This window comes from Gasterosteus aculeatus, chromosome 4 (assembly GCF_964276395.1).
Source record: "Gasterosteus aculeatus chromosome 4, fGasAcu3.hap1.1, whole genome shotgun sequence".
Taxonomy (NCBI): Eukaryota; Metazoa; Chordata; class Actinopteri; order Perciformes; family Gasterosteidae; genus Gasterosteus; species Gasterosteus aculeatus.
The window spans coordinates 31,260,538-31,284,821 of record NC_135691.1 but is presented as its reverse complement, the minus strand read 5'-3'; the positions used below and the strand labels follow the sequence as shown (position 1 = coordinate 31,284,821).

Below are 24,284 nucleotides of genomic sequence, written 5' to 3'. Positions count from 1 at the left end.
TCTGAATGAGTGACGCACTTTGACAGACAGAATTTATTGAGGATTTGACAGAAGAATATTCGTACTGCAAAGAAAACATGAGCAGCAGACAGTATAAAGAGTGAAGAAGTAAAACATCCACGTTGGATGGTGTCGGCATGATAAACTATTATACCATTTTTACTTTTAAAGCTGTGTAAAAGTCATGTGAAAGACAAGTTTGCATGAAGTGGTGCAGAGACGAAAGGCCCCGTGCTGCGTTTTAGCCCACCGAGGCAAGGATGACGTCGACCACAGTCTCCTCGCTGCTGCGGACGGTCACCTGCATGGTGACGCCGTCGGCCAGGGCCAGGCGAGCACGCACCAAAACGTCGTGACATCCCCGGAAAACTCCTGGAGGACGGAGGGAGAGCCGTCAGAGGCACATCAGTACTACAGCGTGCTTTCAAATCCACAAAATTCTCAGTAGTCATTTGACCTTCAATCTCCATGGGAGACGACTTAATGCTGCATACAAACAAGGAGCAAAACCATTTTGACAGCCAACACCCACCGGCGAGGAAGAGGACGTGAGAGTTCTTGTTTTCGGGGACTTTGTCGGAGCGCTCGCATGGCTGCATTCCCAGGAAGCTGATGATGTTGCCCACCGCCTCTGCACAAGAAACCCACAGATGAGTCACAGAAGACTGCGTAGAGCCGCAATGGCAACGCTCAACATGCCTTGCGCATCTTTGAAAGCACTTATTTTCAAAATATTAAAGCATTGAAAGTAACTCCTCATTCCAGAGTGTAAAATATTAGTTCATGCTGAAACTGTACTTTAAGAGAAACCTTTCTTGAAAAGTTGAGCTTTCTGCAATAATTATTTAAGGCTAAACACTTGACTCACCGTCCAGAGTTTGCACAGACGCCAGGGCAAACGTCTCTTCCTTCTCAAATTCATCTCCTACTTCTTCCCACGCTGCTCCGAAGTTGGCTTTCAAAACCTTCTGGATGTGGTCTGCAACCGTCACCTCTAGATCCTCCAGCTAAAGCAGAACGGGACGGCGACAAACGAGTAGGAAAGATGTTGAAAAACAAAATAAAATAATTTACATGAACCAAAGCGCACGAAATAAACGCTCAATTTTCCCTTGTTTTGAAAGTTGATCACATACCACATATTCATCATCATAGCCGTCATCGTCCGGCTCTCCTGTGTTGGGGTCGCAGTCTTTGACCAAGTACTTCATAGTACAACTAAACGTACAGGACACTGGGGAGAGACAGGACATAGAAAAACATTTTCTTAAATCTTCTCATGTTCAGTCGATACGATTTCGGGATCGATTTAAATTTGCCAGTCAAAAGCTGTTAAGAGTATGTTGAAAAAAAAAAATAGTAATATAGTAGTAATAATAGTGGTAAATTACCTCATAGTAGAGCAGAAAAAGTTGTGTCAACGAAACGTCATATTATAGTGTTGGAAAAGTCATAGCGTATAATGCCAAAGGAAATACATAGTTCAGTACGTTGAAAAATAAATCTAAATAAAACCAAAGTATGATGTGGCCAAAAAGTCAAAAAGCAATAGTAGTCACAGTCAAGTGTGTTCAACCCAGTCATAAAAAGTCAATCTATTAATGCTCTTTAGCTGCGAGCTGAGTGACATTTGGCTGTCCGTCACCGCTCCCACTGGCCTGATAACATCCCAGTGCTCTCACCAGCGGTGGGGTCGTCGTCAGGCAGTTGGACCAGAGTGTAGCAGGAACCGGGCTGACTGTAGGGGAGGCTGGTGGCTGGGATGTAGTTGGTCACCTCGTAGGACTCCGACGGCTCCATCTGCACCACCACCTGACACACAAACCACCGCGGCAGACGTTCGTTTCAAATGTGCTCACATGTTTCGGTTCAACTACTGTCTGAGACGCTCAAAAGGATTTAAAATATTTTGTCGACTGTTTGGTTTCAAGTAATTATTTGTCCAAAAAAAAAAAATATCTATGGATCTCTGGAAAGGTTCAAGTTCTCCACCAGTACCTTCTGCAGGAGCTGGTCATTCAGGGTGTTTGTGCAGTCGAACTGGAACACCATGTGCCTGGCGAACGTGTGTTTGATGCAGCGCACCACGTATTCCGTCTCAGCCTCCGTCAACTGCACCTGCTCAGAGGACTTGAAGAGCGGGCCGAGAGCCTGGAACTCTGGGATGGCTGCCAGTTGTTCTGTGAGTAAAGACCGATTACAACGAAGGCAAGACGACGGACAAGACTGTAATTCGATTCAAGTACTGAGTGGGAAAGTCCAACATCATCATGTTGATTCTGAAGACAAGACTGTCCAAATCCTTACCCTGATAAATGTCCTGGCGTGACGGGGCCAACTTCTCTGGCAATTTGCTCGTGGCAATGGGGGCCATATCTTAGAGAAAATGAAATAAAACATTACTAGGTTTCTCAGCGGGGAATAAAACCTTGTGCAGATGAGTCGGCAGCATGTTGTCGTACCGGTTTTGTGCTCTGTGATAGGAGCGGTGGCCAGAGGGACACTCTTCATGTCGAAAGGTTTCTCTGAGGGCTCCAGGGTGTACTGGTGGAGGGACTTCTCCAGTCCGGGGATGGAAACAGACAGACCTGAGTGCCACACACAAGAGGGGAGACGTTGACTTTAACTTTCCTGCCATCGCCTGCGGCGTGTTTGGCCCGCAAGTTGCTCTCTTAGTATGCATGATACACATACACCGTTATACAGTAGACTGTGTGTACCGTTGAAGATATAGGCAGCGTTCAGAGCCTTCTGCTTCTGCTGTAGCACGTTCATGTAGAAAGTAGCGCGGTCGCGCACTTCGTCGTCACTGTCCATCATGCACCTGCAAGAACAGACATGTGTTATAGTCGGAATGGCACATGTTCATTCAATCAAAGAGATGAAACGTAGGGGTTTATTGTCCCGTGAGAACGAGTGGAAGTAAACGAGTACCTCTGCATGAGAACGAGGACGCTTGGCAGCAGATCATCATTCTGAGCTCCAAATTTAGCCAAAGCGCTGACGGCAGCTGAGGGTGGAAGAAGCAAATGTCTCAACTGGTTATGAAATGCAGTGAAAATAGAGTGAATACTAACGAACAAGACGTGAAAAACGTGAGCTAAGCTCCGACGTGACCCTGGGACGTTGGAAGTTGGCCTCTGGAGTCGCATAAACGCAACCCTGTGGTAAATATCGAAGCTCCTACGGCGTCCTGCTGTGTCTCACCTGCGCGAACGGCCTCGCTCTCCAGTACCACTCGGTTGAAGATGAAGCGGATGTACTTGGAGGGCTGAGGGGTCCGTGGGCCCTCTTTGCCCAGAAGGTGCAAGATCTTCGTGGCCAGCACCGTGTGCTCGCAGTCCTCGATGAACTCGCACAGGTGGGCCAAGCCCGTCTCCTTGCTCTCCGGGTTCTCCTCGATGATGCTGATGATGCAGTCCACGATGGCCCGTTTGTACTCGAAACCACCCTGTGGGGAGAGGACGCCAGTTCACTGCCAGCCGCTAACACAACAATTTCAGCTGTGATTACAGCATTTTCTTTATATATGGATGAGGACAGCAGTGATGAAGCAACTCCCCAGAACAAAGTGTAAAGCTCAGCGGTCTGTTAATGATCAACTCACATCATCTCTGAGCATGTTGGACAGGAAGTTCATCATGACGCTGTGCTTCCTGGGATACTTCTGGCACAGAGAGCTGATGGCCTGCACCACCACCACCTGAAATAAACAAGACCGATTCAGCACACAAAGATGAGAACAAAGATAACATCCATAAAAAAAGTTAGAGCACCGGATCTCATATTGGAAAGTCATATTTTTGGGTGAATTGTAAAAAAAACACATTATTTTTACACATTCTCAACAAGTATCTCTACAAAGCCAAATCAATCATTCAGACACAACAACTCTCAACCTAAAGTTGTGTGGAGTCAGTGTCTGACCTTAAACTCGTCAGAGATCTCCGAGACAAACGAGGAGATCTGTTTCATGAGTCGGTCCACGCTGCTCTCGCTGCCGGTCTTGAGCAGAGTGGTGATGGCCAGCGTGGCGATGCTGCGGTTGGAGTCGGTGATCAGGTTTTCCAGGTCCAGGTTGCAGGCAGTCACGGCGGATGGATGCTTCATGGCCACCTAGTGGACACAAATGAAATGTCAGGGGGGGTGTTTTGCAAAGACAAATAAAATTATTAAGTAGAGCACTTTCAGTCATGCCGTAGGCATTTCCCTGAGAACCTACCTAGTTACATATGCAGTTTGTTAGCCATGTGACTTGACTAATTAAAGTGGTCTATGCCCATTATTAAAAGAAAGCCATGTGAAGGAGGGATGAAGGTGGAACTGTACCTTGTTGAGGGTCCTGACTGCAGCGTATCTCAAGGCTGCTTTGGGGGAACTGCAGAAGAGCTGCAGCACTACAGAAGGACATTCACAATGAGACTCACCAACACATCATTCTGTCCTCAGTCAACTAGACAGTTAAGAGATGAAAAGGGTACGTGATTAGTGAGTTAACTACTCACCAGACACGGCAGGGGCCAGCTCGCGGGCAGTACAGTTGGGCATATGGACAATGGCAGAAGCAGCCTCATACACCACCATCTCATTCTTGTTCCTCAGGCAGCTCTCAATGAAGTCAAACAAGGGGCTGTCGTGGCTGAAAACAGAGACAGGATAACCAACTCAAAGAGAAACTAAAAACTAATCCATGCAGTTTGTGCGTGTTAGTCTCCGTTTTAAGCGGCACCGTAGACGACAACAGATATTGTATAAGCGGGGGAAATCAACTCGACGAGGCAAGTACCCAGATGTCCTCGTGTGTTTCTACTTGAGCATAAAATAACCAACTCACCCTCCCTCTGTCTCGTCCAGCAGTTTGCTGGCGATCCTGATGAGCATGCAGTAGGCAAAGGGAGACTTGAGGCCGGACTTGGTGAACTTGTTGAGCATCTTGGTGACGGCGAGACGGTCGTTCTTCCTGAGGTGATATAACAGGCCCAGGGCATGGTACTGGAATACAGGAAACACACAAAACATATGAAATAAAACCGGAAAGACACCGGTGAGATAATGACAATAGAAGACAGCCAATACTATGAGTTTACGTGCTATGAATGTCTGTGTGACCCACCTGGACCATGATGTTGTCACTAGAGGCAGCCTCTTGGGCTTCATTCACCCAACGCTTCACCACGTCATAGCTCCTCTTCACCATGTGCTGAAGACGCACAAAGAGAAAGAGGGTTAGCCTCCAAACATGACATGATAAACAATCACAGAAATCCAAATCCATTATGAACGTTTAGACATCTCTATGTTTTGGAAATAAGGCAAAACATTTTTTTACTGTACTTAAATCATTTTGATTTGTAAGTAATATATATTTTTATTTACCAGAGAGGAGACCAGGGCTGAGCTGGAGACACTGGGGACCTTGTCGACAATAGCCTGTTTCATGTATCGCTCGATGGCTTGCAGCATTGTTGACTGTGGATAAGACAAGAACAACATAACAAATGAGTAAAGCATTCATTCATTTCGTTCTTAAATGAGATGACAAGATTAAGGAAGAGATGGGGAGACAGGAAAAAGAAGGAGATATAGCAAATGGGGACTCACATCTGTAATCCTGCAGAGGGCTCTGATAGCAGGTCCTCGGTAAACATCTTCCTTCCCTGTCATGTCTTTAGTCAAGCTGTAAAATACCACACAAAAGAGAAGTATTTGTTGAAATTAATAATTTTAACTGTCAAATGTAGTAAAAACACAAGAAATCGTTTTTACACACTGGAAAATAACACTGCATTACTACAACAACACTCTGCTCTGAAGATAAGACACTTTCTGGGAGACATATTTGTCTTTTCACAACGATGACGGACACAAAGGCTTTAAACGTCATGGTACAAACCTGCTAGTGACAATAATGACATCCTCGGAGATGTTGGCCATTTCTTTGATGGTCAGGTAACACATCCTCCTCAGGGTTTGCTGAGGGTAAAATAAAGAGTTTAAGCCTAGAGCATCTGTATTGTATTACTCCATACGGACCGATGCCATGCAGCTTGGGGCTAAACCATAGTCTAAATCCAAAACGAATGAATATTAACTTACGTCATTGGACTGAAAGAGCCTGGTCATCGCGAAGAAGGCCTCTGTGGCCTCTGTGGTCCCAAAATGCTCTCCCTTTATAAACAGAGCCATGTGAGTGATTGGGGAGAGGAGGGGGGGGGGCTTAACATTGGTAGACAGATATAAAGACGTCCAATTAACAACATTTTACCTGGTTGAGGAGGTAGATGATCTTGGTGAGAATGTGGAGGCATCGTCTCGGATTGATGGGGGTCTCGTTGAAGATACGCGCCTGTGAACGAGGAGGGACACGTTATTTCTCGGCAGTGGGAAGGCTGTCGTTTCTTTGGCTTATACTTGTGCAGCGCAGGTCCAAAGCCATATTGCAAGGGAGTGATGTACCTCCTGCAGCACGGCACTCTTCTCCAGATGCTGGAAAGGGTTCGACCCACTTCCTAAAAATGCAACAACAAAAAAAAACAGTAACGGAGTGAGACGTCGGAGCAGTTAAACCCTTGTCGTCTAACTCTATTCAAAGTCGACACACGGGAAATATTTTGATACCAGCTTAAGCTACGTGTATCAACTAAGTGGGTAAAACGTATGTTCATGTTAGGAAAACTAACATCACAAACATCCAGCTGACACTGCCTAGCTTGCAATGCTAACGCTAGGCTTCGCTTACGTAAGGTGTTAGTGTTATCGTAGCGTGAAATACAACCGTTTAACAATTATAATATGAATGCAAAGCAGGTTGTATTAGAGAAGCATAACGAGTCATATGAAAAAAATAATCTGTAAGCAACGGTTAACGAACAAGTATTAACGTGACTTCAGCTAGTCAGCTAGCTGTGACAGGCTAGCCCCGCGTTAGCTTCCACGGCGTCCAATAGTTTGTCAGTCCAGACATTCTTTACAATTTTTGAAAACTCTCAATTATTAAAAGAAAAGCGGCCCAATCTTACCAGACTCTTCGTCCTTCTTATCGAATTTCTTAATCATTATGTCGGTATGGAGCTGACCGATGAGGGCGACGGACGGTCTCAGCCTTGATCATAAGAGAAGCTACTTCCACGTAGCCAAAATGAGAACTCAGTTCCGGTTGATGAGTCCACGTCACCGGAACATACGTCAAACCCCTTCCGGGCCACGTCCAGCAGGGGTCGCTGCTGACAACCAAACAACCCTTCGACCAAAACAATAGATCGCCTTAAAAAACTCAACCTTGTGTGGATTGTGCAGGGTCTAATGGCCCCATCTGCTGGACCACGACAGCTGTTTTGCTGCTGTAAGAGCGCCGTCCGAGCCACGGAGGACATGGAGAAAGCTGCTGGAGGCCAGGCTGTCAGTCGCTCAGGGCCCCACACAGCCTCCAGGTTGAGGTTGAGGTGGCCGTGGTTGTGCGCTGAGATAATGACAATAAGCTGGATGGACTGCGTCGGAAGAGAAGTGAAGGATTCTGTCAAAGAGGAGCAGTTTCCTCTGAGACACAATCACTTGTTGGTGTTGTGTTTGTACTGAAGAGTGACTCACAAAAGATAACCATACCAATGGGGTTCAATACAAGATTCATTTAAAATGGCATTGTCATCGTGTCCACATTTGTTTGCATTTTGTGTACTTTTTGTTTCACAGATGGCAAATTATTTTAGAAATCCATTAAACAAAATCCTTATTATTCCATTTGCAAACCTTTGAAAAGTGAAAGTCAATGGACATCAACAAGCCTTTAATTCACATAATTTATGAGAACCCCACCATGTTTTTCACCCCAAACTACAACAGAGAAGTTGGATTTTTAGGCCTCTCTCTTTCTCATTCATCCGATAGAAATGATTCAAATTAACATATTATCTCCTCCAGATATGTGTTCATGATCATCTCCTGCTCGTCGGCGGAGAAAGAATATGCCCTTCCTTTAAGTTTGTTTGCCGTTATACTGTTAAAAAATCCTGGTTTCGGCGATCGACTCTTCCGCCTTCCGACGTAAAACGATTATCCTGATGATTGACATCTGGTTCAAACTAACGAGACGGTTCGAGGGCCGATCCGCCGTCGAGGAACCGGGATAGCCTGATGTCAATCGTTTCGGTCATTTGAGCTGGATAATCGGACATTTGATCGACTTGGTTGAACCACGTACGAGGAACAGGTCCCGTACGCACTGAAGCATCAGGCCGATTTCTTGCATCTGCAATACGCTCAAACAAAGTGAAAAACGTATCAGGATCCTTCTCATTGAATTTGGGCATTAAACGCAAATTAGCGCGGACATCGAACACAACCCGCACAGACTCAGAACAGACACTGAAAGTTTACCGTCACAAATAAACTCAATTTATACTGCTGCAAGTCTGTCAGGGGGTGAGGGTGGAGGCAGGACTCAAGACGCAGAGTTCAAAACAAAAGGGACTTTAATAGTCAAAGGTCAAAAATCAAAAGGCCAAGGGGCAAAAACACACAGGCATGCAACTCAAGAGACACGGACATGCGTGGCGAAAGACAATGACGCGACAAGTGACACAGGAGACACATGGCTTAAATACACAAGGGAGGTGCAGGTGATTGGACACAGGTGGAAACTATTAGACGATCACAGGGGATGACGGGACAAGGCAGGAAGTGAAGTTACCCGGGGACACGAGTGGCAGAAAACTACAAAATACAACAGGAAGTGAAACCACACCGTGACAAAGTCTAGTTTCATTTTTTCCGCCGAATCTTTTCTATCTGAATTTGCTCCTTCTGCTGCTCAAAAAGTCAGCCCCGACGTGGGTGCAGACACAGATGTTTCCACAGCTGCCACGTCCGACAAACACTCCTCCGACCTCAAAACGCCACTCTCCACTAAAGCGGATGTGGGGGAGGATAGGGTGTAAAAGGGAAATTAAACCAAATTAAGAAACCAACAATGCCGCCCGGGGAAATTCACCCCGAGAAATAATCTGGGAAGCACAAGGCACACAGGTAAATTTACTCGGTGAGGCAAGAGACGCAGTTCACTGAGTGCAATTTCATTCATCCCCCAATCAATAGAAAATCAATTAGAGGGCTGGAGCTGAGTGGACAAGGCAAGGTGTAAAGGAGGGTCAACAACGAAACCTGGCAGCAGTTGGAAGCAGAACACAAACAAAACACAAACAAAAGCTGAAGATAAATATATTATTTATATATATATATATATATATATATATGTATATATATATATATAAAACCACACAAAGTGGGTTTTGTTGTATTTTCCATTCTGTTGTCTCTGAGTCCACTCTATGACAATGGAATGAAATTTTCAGGGCCAAGTTCCATACAAATTAGATTCATCTGTTCATTGCGATTCTGACCACAGAACTGAACACCTGCAGATTTTTTTGGTGAGAGAATTAATCACCGACGTTTGTCCTTACCAAGACTTAAGTAGCCTTTCGATGGATATATCACCATTCTTCAAAGACCACATCGAGTCGTTAACCGGCAAACAAACAAACAGCCTTTATTAAGGCTCCCAGCCTACTTACAGGCATCCCACCAGCCTTTTTAAAGATACCATCATTCTTTTTAAAGACTACACAAGTGTTATTTAACATGTACCGGGAAAACAACCAGAGAATTGGAGCTGGCGCTTCACTTCTCGGGACTCCTCCTACAGGATACAATGTGAACATGGCACTTTCTCGTGGCCAGAATGAAGTGCACTACCTGAAAAGGAAGGTGAGCGAACTCACTGCTCACACTGAAACTGGGAAGTACAGTTTGACCAACCTGTTAAAAGGCAAAGATCTTGCCTATGAGCAGATGGTTGACAAGAACAGAAAGAAGTTTTCAGACTTCATCCGGGAGAACAAGGGTTTGTCTCTGAAGCAATGATGAGTACGCCGAACAACTCTTTGTCAAAAGTGCTGAACTTCACGGTCAACAACGAGACCTGGCAGCAGAAGTATAACGATCTGGAGGAAAAGACATTCAAAGAACTGGATCACCAACAACAGTCCTTGAAGTCTGAAGTAACAGGGTTACTGTCCACCAACGTTTCTCTTCAAGAGGAGCTGCACAAGCAGCAGACCAACAACCACCAGTTGGAAGAAGAAGACAAACTGCTAAAGATCAAGACAGAGGCTCTGGATGAGACAGATCAGGGAGAACGAGGGTTTATCTCTGAAGCTCACCGAGACCACGAAACAACTTTCTGTCAAAAGTGCGTAACTCAGGGTCGACAACGAGACCTGGAAGCAGTTACCAGAAGTGACATCGGAAACAATTGCATCTGTTGTTCTCCAAGAATCCCATTTCAGATGCTTTCCTGCAAACGACTCTGCCACCTTGAATGCAACACAGCAATCCCTGAAAGAAAAAATAAAAGGAAAGCCATCAATGTGACAGCAGTCATATAGACCACCATGTGTGCTCCAGTGTATATGGTCATCAAAATAAAATTGAATGCAAAGGGATTTTCTTTAATTAAACTGAAAAAAATAAAAAGTAATCTAAGTTGTGACTATGAGCTGTTTGTGTCAACAATGATGGTCAGAAATATTGATATAATTTACCTGTCTACCCACTGGTATTGTGCCTTTTCTATGCCTGCAGCACTGTAGCGCTGTGCCAGTCCCATGGGCTTCAGGGACTTAGCATCAAAATGAACTTTAATGAAAGAATAAAACTAGTCGTGATGCCAAATATATCATATATTATCCTAATCATTGAGGCATTAATGTGTTTACATTTGACTGACTTTCTGATCTATTACAAGATCCTCATTTATTAGTTGAGTAACGTCTGTGATATGCAAATAGTAATTAATGCAGTCAAACACACGTGAACACAACTATAAACTAACATGTGGCGTGACACTAACATAAATGCATTTATAGACATGACACTTGTACTAAAGTACAGTATTTATGGCTAACGACGTTAATAGTTTACTATTCTCTCAGTACGTGCATAATATGTATACAGAATTTAATGTAATATACAATATATTATTAGCATAATAAATATACAGGGTATAGTGTAACATATACTATATTGTTAGTATTTACAGCTAAAGACATTTATAGCTGGCTGTTCTCTAAGTACGTTTACAGTATATTACATTACATTACATTACAGGTCATTTAGCAGACGCTTTTATCCAAAGCGACTTACATTACACTTTTAAACCCATGGCTTTTTCACATTTTTGCCCGGGGAGCAATTAGGGGTTAGGTGTCTTGCTCAGGGACACTTCGACATGGAACATGGGGCAGCCTGGAATAATGTATATAATGTTTAAATAGTATAAGATGAATAGCTAATGAGAATATGTGTTAAATGACGTACAGCAGCAAACGCTGCATATTTATCTGAATAATTATTACACATTATAGGTCATTGACTTACTGCTTAGTGACTTCCTCACAGCGCGAGGTCCGACGAAGGTGCACCGTCGCTTCGGTGCTCTTTCCCGGGTAGACTGACGAGAATGTCCGGAGAAACGCTTTACATCCGGGTAAACGCTCGGTCCGCACAACAGCGCCACCGGTGGCCAAAGGTATATTACATCCGTGGTGGTTTAGCACTACCATAGAGAATGAATGGGTTTTGGTTTAGGGATTTTAGCTGAAGAATTCACGGGTGCCGCGCGGGAAGGAGGTGTGAAAAAGCACGCAAGGGACACGCAAGGTGGGTCTTGCGTCTGCGTCGCTCTGAAAACGCAGAAGCATAAACTAGGCTTAAAACAGTACATGTGTGTCTTTCGCTAGCATTGGTGACACATATAAAAAACATTACATTATTCTGTCACTCAAATTCCAAATAAAACTAATCACTGTATCAGTTTTTGGGGAATGCAATATCTGAAATCAAATACAGTTAAAAACATACAAACACTTACATATTCCGTATTTGATGTATCAGAAAATAATTTAGAAAAAATGACTTTCCCATTCAATGCCCTCTCTCTCTATATATATTGTGTGTGTGTGTGTGTGTGTGTGTTGCATGTCAGTACCACTGCCACGGGGTTGTGGCGCAGGGGTTAGAAAAGGTGTGCTGGGAAGCACAAGGTTGGTGGTTCGAGTCCAGGCTGTCTCATGTTCCATGTTGAAGTGTCCCTGAGCAAGACACCTAACCCCTAATTGCTCCCCGGGCAAAAATGAGAAAAAAGCCATGGGTTTAAAGTGTAATGTAAGTCGCTTTGGATAAAAGCGTCTGCTAAATGACCTGTAATGTAATGTAATGCAAAGTACCAACCGGGTAGACTACATTTTGGACTAAGCATGGCAGGTTGATTAAAAAAGTGTAAAAATATTAAATAAATAAAAAAACTTTAAAAAAACAACCACTGCTTATATGCTGCAATGCAGGTTGGCTTTGATTAATTTAATCTTTTTCTAGTGTTCCCAAATACTTTGGAGCTATTGGACACCTGTTGAGAGCTGTTTACCGCTTTGACTGTTTCCTAACCAATAAGAGGACAGAATTTACATGGAGGGTATTAAGAACACTCTAAACGTATTCACCAGACCAGTAGCACACCAACAGGGCTGAAACACAACACGGTGTGTTTTAGGTCAAATGTCCACAAGATGTCGACATGGCAGTGCCTTGTGTGATACAGAGGAACAATGTGACCACAAGTTTAGACACAGACAAAAACAAACTTCTCATCCACTGACACTTGATATGGTCATATCGTATGATAATAGCCTCGGCTATTCTAAATGCTGATGTATCCACTGGGCTATTATTAAGACCGATAGCAGAGGAGGGATTAAATAGGACTATTTCATGGCTACCATGGTTCAAAATGGTGCAGATGAAAAAGACAAACATAGTTCACATCGGCTCTATTTGCGGAAAAATAATCCTTTATTTTGAGTATAAAAATAACAGATATGTGATGAAAACATATAATCTCATGCATTCACAATTTTACTGTAAACTTAATTTTACATAATCTGAGTCATTGTTCAGTTTTGTGTTTTTGTCACGTTAATTTTCCACAGTAGGATTTGGATTCATTAAAGGTTCCCACGAACCTCTGAAGAAGCAAACCTCTCAATAGACGAATAAATGAAGCAGCTTTGTTTAGTCCAACATTGGAAAGAAAATGTACCGGCTGGTCTTGCTTTGATGCAACCTTTCAGATTTGAATGGCGTCTGGAGGGTAAGACAATTTCAAAATCGTGTGATTTGTTGTTGCCCTCTTGATACAAATGAAATATTTCTCTTGATTGTATTTAACTTTTAATAAAGATAGTCAATTTGTTGCTTCAATATTTCCAATAGAGATAGGAAAAGATGTATTATCCTCAAATAAATGAATGTTTTAACCATCAGAGTACAACTTTAAAAGTCAAATGAGGGTAAAGAACGTTAATTTTACAGTTTTCATATATATAGATATATTTTTTTAGCTATAATGCACTATTCGAATGCTCAGTTTTCCAAAAATGTAGATATCATCATACTTTTAGTCACAGAGTTTCATTAGCTGACATTATTTATTGTCCAGGATAGAGGTTTCTCTGGCGAGACGACTTTCAAAGCACCTTTAACACGAGCGCAACTCAAATATATTGGAAAGGCTTTCTTTACCTCCGTGGAAAGAAATCTTCCCCCCGGAGAAACAAATCAATGCAAATAGCCTAATGTAAACGTGAATACGAAGCAATTCATTACATTCGAGTAACGAGGAGGCCAACACTGGTCACGGCTGTCACATCTCAGAGGTCCATCGCGTTCACTTCCTGCGTCCGATCTGCGCCAACAGGCGCGCGTTTTGGGCTGCTTTGGCGCGCATGTTTTTGGCCTTGGCGACGTCAAAGAGGACGTTCATGATATTGGTCGGGACGTCGAGGGACAGGGTCAGCCTGCTCCTGCGGTCCGCTTTGCTGCTGTTGCGTAGCATTTGGCCCCTGAGCTTCGTTCGGCTCGTGAAGCGGTAGTTCGCGGGACTTGAAGTCCTTTTCTCCCGGCTGGATTCGGCGGAAGAAGAAGAAGAAGACGTGGAGGAGGAGGAAGAGGATGAGGAGGAGGAGAGATACTCTGCGGACTGCAGGAGGGACCCCCAGCCGTCCAAGGGGCTCCGGACCCCGACTGCCGTCTGGTCGTCGCACACGAGGTCGTAACGCGTGCGGTAGAGGCGCAAGCACAGACCGGAGGTCGGCGCGCACAGGACCGACAGCAGCAGCAGGGTCTTCAGCGAGGACAGCATGCTGTGTCCTGCAGGACAGAGGGACATCGGAGAGAAATGTTTACTTTATGTTTTTTTTTCTTCTTCTGTATTTAACATCCCCACAACACGTAAGTGTACACAAGCGTTGTCATGTTTTAGAGCATTGAGTGTATTAATATCAAAGGAAGTAAGAGAAACGGCGGTGAGAATACATGTTTGGATTTCAAAATAAGCTGTAATCAATCTTAACACTGCTCTCACAATAAATAAACACGGTAGTCTGCATTAAAGTTGAGCAAAATAGTCTACATAACAGTTTTACATGCACCTCGCATTCAAAAATAGAGTCTAAGGGGAAAAAAAAGATTTCGTTTCACTTTCGATAAAGCGCGTTTAGCTTGTGTCTTCAGAAAGTGTCCAAGCCTATGGTTATTATTCATGTTGTACCGCATAGAGCAACAGTTTAAAGACAAAACCATGGGATTAATCATTTTCGTTAAAACTTACCACTCGTGTCCTAGGGTCAATAATACAATAAAAAAGGGTCACCACACACCTGCAAGAAAAAAAAACAACAACAGGCAGAACTCCTCTGAAGGTAAAAACTGCGATAAGAGATTCGGCTGCACCGATGAACGTGTGCGGAGGTCAGCAGAGCGCAGTGTGGGACCAGCAGCGTGTCTTGCTCATCCATTGCCAGTGCATTCGTTTAGTAGGAGCCATCAAACTGCAGCCCTACGCCAGCAATGACGTCATCCCGATGACATGTCAAGTATCCCATTGGCGGTGATGCAGTGATGTAGTGGTGAGCACAAAGAAAAACATTTGTTAACATGACATCACGTTGGTTAGACATCACGAGCAAAGATACGCAAAGACAAACTTTTTTTCTTCTCCCGAGACTTTTAAAAATATATATTTTTTTACCCTCCACGTGACGGTTTCTCAAATTCAGACTGTGCGGGCCAATCAAAGACATTTTCACTATTACTTTTGTAGTCGCTATTGTTCATCATCGTAGTCCGCTCGTATTTAGCACCATGGACAGCGATACTGAATCGAAAAGAGGAGAGTTCATAGTCAGGTCCAAGCTCCCATTCAGAACCACGGACAGCTCCTAGTCAGGACCTTGGACATACAGGAAGCATTTAAAACGTTTGCAATAAAGTTGTACTGAGTTTCCTGCTCTTACATTGTTTGATTTATGTGACATTTAATCAGACATACTGCGATTAGAAATGGTCTCCACTTAAAGGATACATTTTTTTTTTACAATAAATTGACTGACTTAATTAATGAATAGATCAGTCAAGCAGTCAGCTACTATTCTGATATACAAAACAAATGTTTTTAATTATATAAAAAAAAGTCTGATATTTTCAAACTTTTGGGTTTGATTTTTTATGATAATTGAAATTAAATAAATATTTCACTGTTGAACAAAACCAGCTATTTGAATACGTCGTCTTAAATTGCGGATTACTTGTTCAAAACCAATCAATCAAGAAAGTAGCCAGCAGGTTAATAAACAATTCAAACAAATATCTCTCATAGCCCAATTTGGAAACACAAATTAAGCACCTTTTTGATGTAGTAAATAAAAACTCCTGCATTGATTTGATTTAGCTGGTTGTCATCCTTTCCAGAAAGACATTGCTTTTCCTTTTTTAGCACTTCCGAATATTCCATCATGTCTGCAGAACGTACATTTTAAGTCAGTACATGACATGGGCATCTCGATGCCCAATAAACATTCAGAAACTCCAGTTTTAATAGTTGAAACATTACTAATACCTTTACGCAGTCATTGTTAGACAACAGGTTATTACCCATTAATCAATTCAATAGTAACAGCTCATAAACTACTTTAAAAGTCACCACTTTCGCTATGTGTGACATGCATAATAAAAGGGTCAGCGAGGCTTCGGCACTGTCTATGATTTGCATGCTGCATGTATATTTAATTTCAAAAGAAGAGTGAAGCCATCAGTCCCAAAGAACATTGTGTTTTAATTAAAACCGGTGTCCACACAACGCACGCCATGGGAACCACCCAAAGTGACAGATTACCGCATGTCAAAACCAAGTTGACAGAGGAGCGAGGGGTGTCGGGTCAAGCTGAGCAACTTCTTCGCAGGATTATTATGACTAAGTCTCCACAGCAGGAGCAATCACAGTCTGTGACACAAGGTCCGATAAGATGTCCTCCCACTCTTGTGTGTACTCTGCGGTTGATCTTTGCAACGGAATTAATTGCCCCTCTTCATTTTCAATGGAAAAATAATTACTATGCTGGATGGGTTGTTGTTAGTCATGTGACACGGGACATCTTATCTTATTTCTAAAAAGTTAGGCAACTCTTTCTTGATGGAGCCAAATTTGTTTGAACTTTTTCCAGAATTGACTCATATGAGCGTTGGTCCAACATGAACATTACATCTTCAAAACTAAAGAGTTTTAGTTAATTTATCTGTAATATTTCTGGAGTTGTGTCTTTGTCTTGTATTACCTTTTTAAATGAGGTAAGCCAATTCTGTAAACCAATGAAAGTTAATAACAAACAATAAAATGTGGGTGTTGCTTAAGTCATGTTTACTCTGACTGAGAAATAACCAAAGGCATCCAGTGGCGCTGACCTCTTACAGCCGTTTTTATGTTCACATTCAGTTTTAATGTAACCAATCTATATTTTGTAGGAGCCTGAGCCTGTCGGTAACATGCCAAAGGATCATTTTAAATACTAGAAACTTTGTAAGCCTAAACTGTAAGGGCTAATTCTTTTTTTGCGGTGTGGTTTCTATCTTAGGTTAAGCTGAGTTGTGGTTGGCAGGTCGGTGCGGTTTAGCGAGAACATCCTGTCACTGCGGACTGCGTAACGACATCTTGCAGATCTATGAAGCATTTTCACATGTGGGAGTATATTACAGCGCAGAATCGTGACTCATGTGCAGAAAGCCTCCGGTGTCGAGAATCCGTCTCTTTGAGGCGAATGGAATTCGTGTTTTAAAACGCTGTCTATTTTCAGCGAGCTGCCGTTCGAGGATTTTAGCCCAAGAGTCCTGGTTGGTGGAGCTGGTGCAGCATGTTGCACACCAAGGTGTCCTCTTTGAAAATAACCACCAATGGCACCCTGGGAACCCAAGTTTGCGTCGTGTATTTTCACATGTCACACTGCCAGAAAAATAGAAAAAGACGTGAGTGTGTGTGCTGCCCCCACATCAACACCCACGCAGGAATCCCCTGCTACTGCCGCCGGGGTCTGATGACAGAGTCCTTTTGAAACAGTCCCTACGTGATCTCCCTCGCTGGGCTCCTGTTGGTCGCTCATCTGACCCATAACTCCACCTGCCAACGCAACATATGCAGTGACGAAGGGGTGTCTCGTTTTTCACACCGCAAAGGATGCAGGGCGATCGGCGAATCGGAAGATAGGTGACTGAGTTTTACGGTGAGAAGGCTGGAGATGAGACGAGCACGACGCGGACTCACAAAAAAAAAGATGGATTTAATGTTTCAGTGTTAGACATCGACCACTTTGACACAGTCCATTTTTAGAGGCATGTATACAAATGACAAAATTCACATTTGAATTTCAACACAATTTCTCTATAAAACAAATTCATGATCTGTTGAAGTTTATAAATAAATCCAATACACAAACAGTTATGTACAAAAGTAGATTTCTTGATATGGATTGCTAGTTTCCTCTCCAGGGCTCAGTACCTGTGGAAGTGTAAATACATTTTTATTACTAGGATTAAAGGATACCAGAATATCATAATGGCTCTTCTTATGATACATTGTCATCTCATTTGTAATTTGCAAGCTTTTTTCCCGGCTTTTTGAAAAAGTTTTTCAACTTATCTGACTGGTCCCCACCTCTGCTCTCCATCCCACACCAACTATGGCATTCTTGTCTTGAGGAGAATTGGTTTCTGTTCCCCCCACAGCCGCTGTACACAAACGGCCTGCATTCCCCGGAGCGAGGGTGGAAGTACCAGAGAAGAACATATTCCGAACAGGCCCCCTCGGACATTGGCTCCAGGCAGCGGTCTTCTGCTGACGTCGCACGTGAGGGGAAAGATGAAAAGATAAACCAACAAACCTGAGATGCCGTAAATTCACCGTTACGGATTTATGCGGCAAAGAATTGGTAGGAAAGGTTCTAGGATGTTTGAGTGGGATTACCGGATACATTATTCCGGAATGAAAGTCTGTGAAACTCACAAAAAATATGTATAGAGACCACTTGGGGCCACTGGTGTGCAAATTCCTGGAACGGCTATGGTTCAAATGGGAGATGTGAGTGTTTGTCACACACAAGTCAGTAACTGCATACTGATTTGAAGCATCTCAATAGTCACATTGGGAAAAAGTGAGGAGAATTGAACACGGAGCAAGTAGATGAGATTGCAAAACGAGGGGAAAGAAAAGAAGAAAATCAGTTGTTATGGACACTCACCAGCAGCATTGGTTCCAAACACCCCTCTTTTCTTCCTCTGTCCCCAATCCGCTGTCCCTCCCTCAAGCAAATCTGAACATCAGTGACACGTTTTACACGTTGGTGGATTCAATCATCGGGGATCAGACAGGAACAAGTTTGATAGGTCAACATTTAATCAATGCCAGTTGTCTTTTGACTCATCTTAAATCCAAGTGACCAACAAGTTGTCAAGTTGCATAGATCGTTCATCAGTTAGTCTTTTCAACGCATTTGTGCAATTCAAAGAATTTGATAAAACAAATGACAGCACGTTGTTTGTGTGACGAAACAACATCATCAACATTGGCTGTTAACACATCCAACAAGTGGAACCAAAGTGAACAACAAAGAGTCAGAGACACTTACGTCAAGCAACTGACCATTTATGGCAAATAATGACGCTGCAGCAACACATGAATCAGCCAGGAACCAAAACACAGATCTTCTGACTACAGAATGACCCACTCTTGCCCTTTATCTTTATGGTCTTGATATTATTTGGTCAATAACAAGCTCTCTAAAAGCTGAGGTTTTTTTTGATAGTTGACAGAGTAGATTTGTATTATTAGATTTATAGTTTATAGTTTTTTTTTTAAGAGTATGACACCAATTAACCAGGCATTGAATAAAAGCTTTGCTAAAAGCCCAGAAGTGCTTTCACTTAAGCTTAGATTTAAACATGTTTTATCCATGGAGAGTTACCATAGCAACAGGATTCAGGCTACATTGTCATTCAACTCTTTTTTTCCTATAGATGACCTAATAGCATGATAACATACTGTGTGTCTCACAATAAGTAAGAACAGATGAAATGAAGTTGATGAGTTGTTAAAAATCATGTGTTGATATTTTATCTCCCAGTACATTATTACCGATTGAAAATCCCCACTAACACATTAGGACACCACAGCTGTTACACATAATCATGACGTATGTAATCACCAAGCGGTGACACTCACTCGATCATGATCTATATTCGAGTATATTAGACAACGGCGACATCCCAGGCATCTGTGTGTTTGGCCCACAGGCTTGAACGTTTACTGGTTTCAATGTGTAAGATGGAAATGATTGTTATTACCAGTGCTGTTCGGTAGAATCCCAGGGGCAGGACTGGTCTTTTCTTCCAGCTGGTCTCCATATTCTTCTACTTCTTCACCTTCTTCCTCCAACATTCCTGCTTTATGGCGGTCAGGGTTGAGGGATATCACGGCATCCTCCTGCTCTTTTTTATTCAAAATCACTGCCGTTGTTCCATCCGGATCCACAGACTTTACCATGAACTTGTATTCCAACCCTGTAAGGATGTGAACGTGACACAAACGATCATTGAACCATAAAAAAATGCCGTTTTTAATATCTTCCATCTTGTAGGAGACACCAACATACTTTTTAAATAATTGAGCATTCCTTGGCAAAGTTTAGGTTTATAAATCTGTTTTTTATATCAGTTTTACAAAAAGATTTTGAAAATCAAACAGGGAAAAGTGTTGATAATTCACAGAATTGTCCCTTAAGTGTATTCTAAGTGTGTAGTGGATTCGTAACGCTAGTATCGTGTTTGTGAATGGCTCCACTGCTGCTGGCACCATGGTGTGTGTTCCTCCGAGAGAACACAACAGATGGCAAAACACACACGGCTGCCATGCTGTTTCAACGGGAGCTTCAGAGCAAAACACACACACACACACACACACACACACACACACACACACACACACACACACACACACACACACACACACACACACACACACACACACACACACACACACACACACACACACACACACACACACAATGTGTGGCCTGTCTAGAGACACACAAATATTCTCTCCTGCACAAATGTACAGAAGAGTAGAACAACACATAGGAGGGTTCAAAATGTACAAGTGAATATTATGACAACATGACTCCCCCCACACACACAGACACACACACACATCTTACCACACTTTTCTACCACCTGCTGGGTGACTAGCTGCTTCACTTCTTCAGCCTTGACACAGAAAATGACAAGATTCAAAGCAAGTTAATCCATTTATTCAACTCGATGTGTACATTTATGTAAGAGGTGTGTCTTTGTGATTGTGATGAACACGTACTGAGAGTCCAGGCTCCCCCTTGTCCCCCTTTCCTCCTTCAGTACCCATTGTGCCCTACAGATAAAACAACACAATTATATTTAAACTATTTGTACAATGCATTTTAATTTGAGAGTGTAGACTTCCAGCCTGCGAACAACCAGCATCTGAAACCAAGATTAGTTCCACATTCATAACACATTCTGGTGCTGAACGTCAGATGTGTTGATAAAATCTATCTAGCCTTTTTGAATTGTTTAGAACTGGTCCCATAGTTTTTCCTTTGTTAAAAGAATTAAGTAATACAAGAGTTGGTTCAAAAGTATTACCGGCTCGGGGAGGGTCAAGAACTGGCTCTACTTTAAGTTAACCGTGTTTCGCCGGCACAGAGTTTTAGCGATTAACATAATAGCACATTGAATTGGAAATGCAGTTAACGTTCAGTTAAGGCTCTTACAATTTCTCCTCGTAGTCCCGGAATCCCAGGTCCTCCCCTCTGACATGGTTTCGATCGGCCCCTCCTGCCCTTGTCCCCCTGTTTGACAAAAGATCAGAGTGTGCAAAGAGGAAACATGCTGTGAGTTTCAAAATTCTGTCAAAAAGAACCTGCTTAGCGTCATGAAAGACAGTTACATCTTCTGTATATTACTCTCATTAGAGGTTTCCATCCACTCTGCAAACACCCAGTCTTCTAAATGTAGTCGAAATGAGTGAATTGAGTGAAACATTACTGCACTCGAAAGCTGCAGACAGAAATAGACCCCCGCGTACAGTGTGTACGTGTGTTAATGTTAATGTGTGTGAGTGCATATTGCTAGTTTCTCTGAACAAAGACAGGCATGCTGATAACTGTAATCAAGCTGAGCTCATCCTCCTGTTTACTTTCGTTTGTCGCATTCTCAGTCTCCTCTCCTCCTATGCAGTGATAGTCTGCTGTTATGAATTCACGAGATTTGTTTTTAGTGCTGCCATACCTCAAATAATTGGCAATCTTGTGAGCAAGATTAAGCAATTTAAGACAGTGGTGGTTGTGATTGTTGTTTGCATGCATTTCAAGAAAACGACTCAAGAATGAATCATTCTTCATTTTTTTTACCCTGCATGTACAATCACAAAGAAAACAAATACACTATTAATGCATTTTAAAATATAAAACTATTATATTTCCTCAACGCACTGATGGACCAGGAATATGGTACCTTAGGTCCTCTGACCCCTTGGGGTCCTGGAGATGCTGGTGGTCCCTTATCTCCAACTCTTCCTGTATTCCCTGGAGACCCCTTAAACCCTGGAAAACCTGGAAAGCCGGCTTCACCCTACAATGAAGTGCATTGGCCCGGTCAGTGATCTCATGTGCACAGAGGAAAATACAAACAAGCACACAATCAGTGAAATTAGACAAGTTAGATAATGAAGTTCATTTACTAACCTTGTGTCCTTTCACTCCAGGAGCACCATCAACACCGTTGACGCCTCCCTGTCCCTTATCGCCCTGAAGGGAAATCACATGATGAGTGAGTTTGTGTACAGTTGGGGGAAAAGGGAAGTAGAACTGCTTTCACAATATTCACCTTGCGCCCTGTGAGGCCATTCAGCCCCGGTATACCATTGGTTCCGTGTAACCCCATATCTCCCTGTTTTGCGAGGATAAATTCATCTAAAGTATCAGCAGAATTTCTTCACATTACATTGTTAAATAACGTGTAATTGGGCCTCACTTTTTCTCCATACAGGCCTGCACTCCCAGTGCGTCCAGGCAGACCTCTGAAACCCTTTAATTGCATATAAAAGAAAGGACAGGATAGTGACACCGTGACGTGGCGCGTGGGTAAACAAAACGGTTCATGGAACAACTGTGACGGATAACAACCACGCCACCTTTTCTCCCTTCTCCCCTCGGTCTCCCGGTAAGCCCGGTTCTCCCCGATCGCCCTGTGAAAAGAAACAAAGTTGAATCTTAAAAAAAAATCTAAAGGATCACGATGGATTCTGTATTGATCTTCTATGTACCGTACCTGATTGCCCTTAAGGCCCTGCAGTCCTTTGTCTCCGTTGTCCCCCTTGGCCCCATCGTCTCCATGATCTCCACTGCGACCCTTAAAAGAGATGATGTGTTTTTTGCTGTGTGGGATTCCCTGAAGTGTAGACTGGATTGTCCTGTAGCCCTACCATCACGCCATCAAGTCCTGGCTCTCCTGGATCTCCCTGTCGGAGAAGAAGAATATTTCACCCACGGTACAAACACAGGTGAATGGTTAAACTTGTGTTTTAGCAGTGGGAAGCTATTAAAATGAAACATTATTTACCTTCTGGCCAACTGGTCCTCGTACTCCAAAGCGCCCCAATGCCCCCTTAGTCCCTGCATCGCCTTTTATGCCCTTAAAAAACATTTTTCATGCTTTCTATCATTCTGAGTTTGTTTGCAGGGACATTTATTATAACTGATAATGTGAGATGTGATGATGAACAGTATAACATCACTGTTGTGAATAACATTTCCATGCATTTGGAATTTCTCTTTCCCATAGCGGTTTTCATTACCTTGACTCCAGGAGGACCATCCTCGCCCTTTTCTCCTTTATCGCCATCAAAACCTGGTGCGCCTCGCTCACCCTGAAACAAAGCATCTACTCAATTATTCATAGTTATTTTCATTTGAACTTTGTGAGCGCTTGAGCTTTCTTTGTTGTCATTGCTTTTTTTCTCCTTCTGTCATTTTTAGTGTAAATGTCTGTCAACCTGGGGAGGCAAAAGAAGTTTGATGGCCCTTGTAAGAGCAAATAAATTTGATTTGAGTTGTGTTAATATATAATATCTCACAGGAACTCCTTTGGAACCTTTAGATCCACGGGGTCCTTGGATTTGAAGCATACTCCCCTGTAGGAAGGAAACAAATTGAGAATATTAGCTGTGAATTCCTATGGATGTACTGTATACATACATAAAAGAAGCAATTAATACCAATGATTCTTGTCTGTAAGACATTTTTTGACCGAACTTTAAAAAATATATATTTTTTCACCCTATATTTTTTTTACTTTTATTTCCAAACATCTATTCTACCTAATATTTTAGGACTTTATTACTTTTTTTCTTACCATAAACAACATTTTTTTCAAAATATTTTTTCAAAATACATTTTTTGCAGTACATTTTTAAACCTAATATATATATATATATTTTTTTTTTTTTTACTTATTTGGACTTATTTCCATGACATTTTTAAACCTAAAAGTTTTGGACTTTCTTTAAAAAAACTATTTTGACCTAATAGTCAAATAGTTTTTGGCCCAACAAATATTTATTTTTTAACAGTGAAAATCATCATACCCTTTCTCCCCTTACTCCAGGAAACCCATGATCACCCTGCAAAGAAACACTGTTTTTAAAAAGCACTCCCCAAAAGTGTTAAAAGTACTGACATATATATCTCACTTCATAGCTGTTGCTACTCTTGTGCTATGATATAAAACCATATAACAGAATGCAGTCCAACGCAATCCAC

The 24,284-nt window shown here is 42.5% G+C and overlaps 3 protein-coding genes across 9 annotated transcripts in view; all 3 read right to left on the bottom strand.

The window, feature by feature from the left end:
- Nucleotides 1–18: 18 nt before the first annotated feature.
- copg2 (COPI coat complex subunit gamma 2) lies at nt 19–7,551 on the bottom strand. The gene is made up of 24 exons (XM_040174871.2): nt 7,020–7,551; nt 6,457–6,509; nt 6,266–6,346; nt 6,097–6,168; nt 5,894–5,973; nt 5,602–5,677; nt 5,377–5,469; nt 5,114–5,200; nt 4,835–4,992; nt 4,506–4,639; nt 4,330–4,397; nt 3,928–4,116; nt 3,608–3,703; nt 3,208–3,451; nt 2,935–3,010; nt 2,721–2,824; nt 2,463–2,588; nt 2,308–2,376; nt 1,999–2,180; nt 1,683–1,812; nt 1,137–1,234; nt 869–1,007; nt 533–631; nt 19–372 (listed from the first exon to the last, which is right to left on the bottom strand). Exons 1-24 carry the CDS (start codon nt 7,054–7,056, stop codon nt 242–244), a joined length of 2,622 nt encoding a protein of 873 aa, XP_040030805.1. The 5' UTR covers nt 7,057–7,551; the 3' UTR covers nt 19–241.
- Nucleotides 7,552–12,880: 5,329 nt separating this feature from the next.
- On the bottom strand, nt 12,881–14,859 carry ucn3l (urocortin 3, like). The gene is made up of 2 exons (XM_040174866.2): nt 14,720–14,859; nt 12,881–14,259 (listed from the first exon to the last, which is right to left on the bottom strand). Exon 2 carries the CDS (start codon nt 14,249–14,251, stop codon nt 13,778–13,780), a length of 474 nt encoding a protein of 157 aa, XP_040030800.1. The 5' UTR covers nt 14,252–14,259; nt 14,720–14,859; the 3' UTR covers nt 12,881–13,777.
- A 2,838-nt stretch (nt 14,860–17,697) lies between these two features.
- The window catches only part of col7a1l (collagen type VII alpha 1-like), a 44,295-nt gene continuing 37,708 nt past the window's right edge, over nt 17,698–24,284 (bottom strand). For 6 of the 7 annotated variants that reach the window (XM_078100313.1, XM_078100318.1, XM_078100312.1 and 3 more), the window contains 18 exons: nt 24,110–24,145; nt 23,600–23,656; nt 23,321–23,392; nt 23,086–23,157; nt 22,949–22,984; nt 22,795–22,875; nt 22,658–22,711; nt 22,498–22,551; nt 22,351–22,413; nt 22,209–22,271; nt 21,979–22,095; nt 21,237–21,314; nt 20,801–20,854; nt 20,646–20,694; nt 19,777–19,992; nt 18,675–18,746; nt 18,092–18,271; nt 17,698–17,935 (listed from right to left, as the gene is read on the bottom strand). In XM_078100313.1, coding sequence (XP_077956439.1) covers nt 17,910–17,935; nt 18,092–18,271; nt 18,675–18,746; nt 19,777–19,992; nt 20,646–20,694; nt 20,801–20,854; nt 21,237–21,314; nt 21,979–22,095; nt 22,209–22,271; nt 22,351–22,413; nt 22,498–22,551; nt 22,658–22,711; nt 22,795–22,875; nt 22,949–22,984; nt 23,086–23,157; nt 23,321–23,392; nt 23,600–23,656; nt 24,110–24,145 — 1,380 coding nt within the window. In that variant the 3' untranslated portion in view covers nt 17,698–17,909. The remainder of the gene's footprint in view (nt 17,936–18,091; nt 18,272–18,674; nt 18,747–19,776; nt 19,993–20,645; nt 20,695–20,800; nt 20,855–21,236; nt 21,315–21,978; nt 22,096–22,208; nt 22,272–22,350; nt 22,414–22,497; nt 22,552–22,657; nt 22,712–22,794; nt 22,876–22,948; nt 22,985–23,085; nt 23,158–23,320; nt 23,393–23,599; nt 23,657–24,109; nt 24,146–24,284) is intronic. The other variant, XM_078100314.1, reaches the window with a different exon arrangement.

Coding starts and splice junctions, on each gene's coding strand:
- copg2 (XM_040174871.2), bottom strand. CDS start 7,056: ATGATTAAGAAATTCGATAAGAAGGACGAAGAGTCTG. Junction 6,347..6,456: donor AGAGTGCCGTGCTGCAGGAG/GTACATCACTCC, acceptor CCTCGTTCACAG/GCGCGTATCTTCAACGAGAC. Junction 4,117..4,329: donor CAGTCAGGACCCTCAACAAG/GTACAGTTCCAC, acceptor TGTGTCCACTAG/GTGGCCATGAAGCATCCATC.
- ucn3l (XM_040174866.2), bottom strand. CDS start 14,251: ATGCTGTCCTCGCTGAAGACCCTGCTGCTGCTGTCGGTCCTGTGCGCG.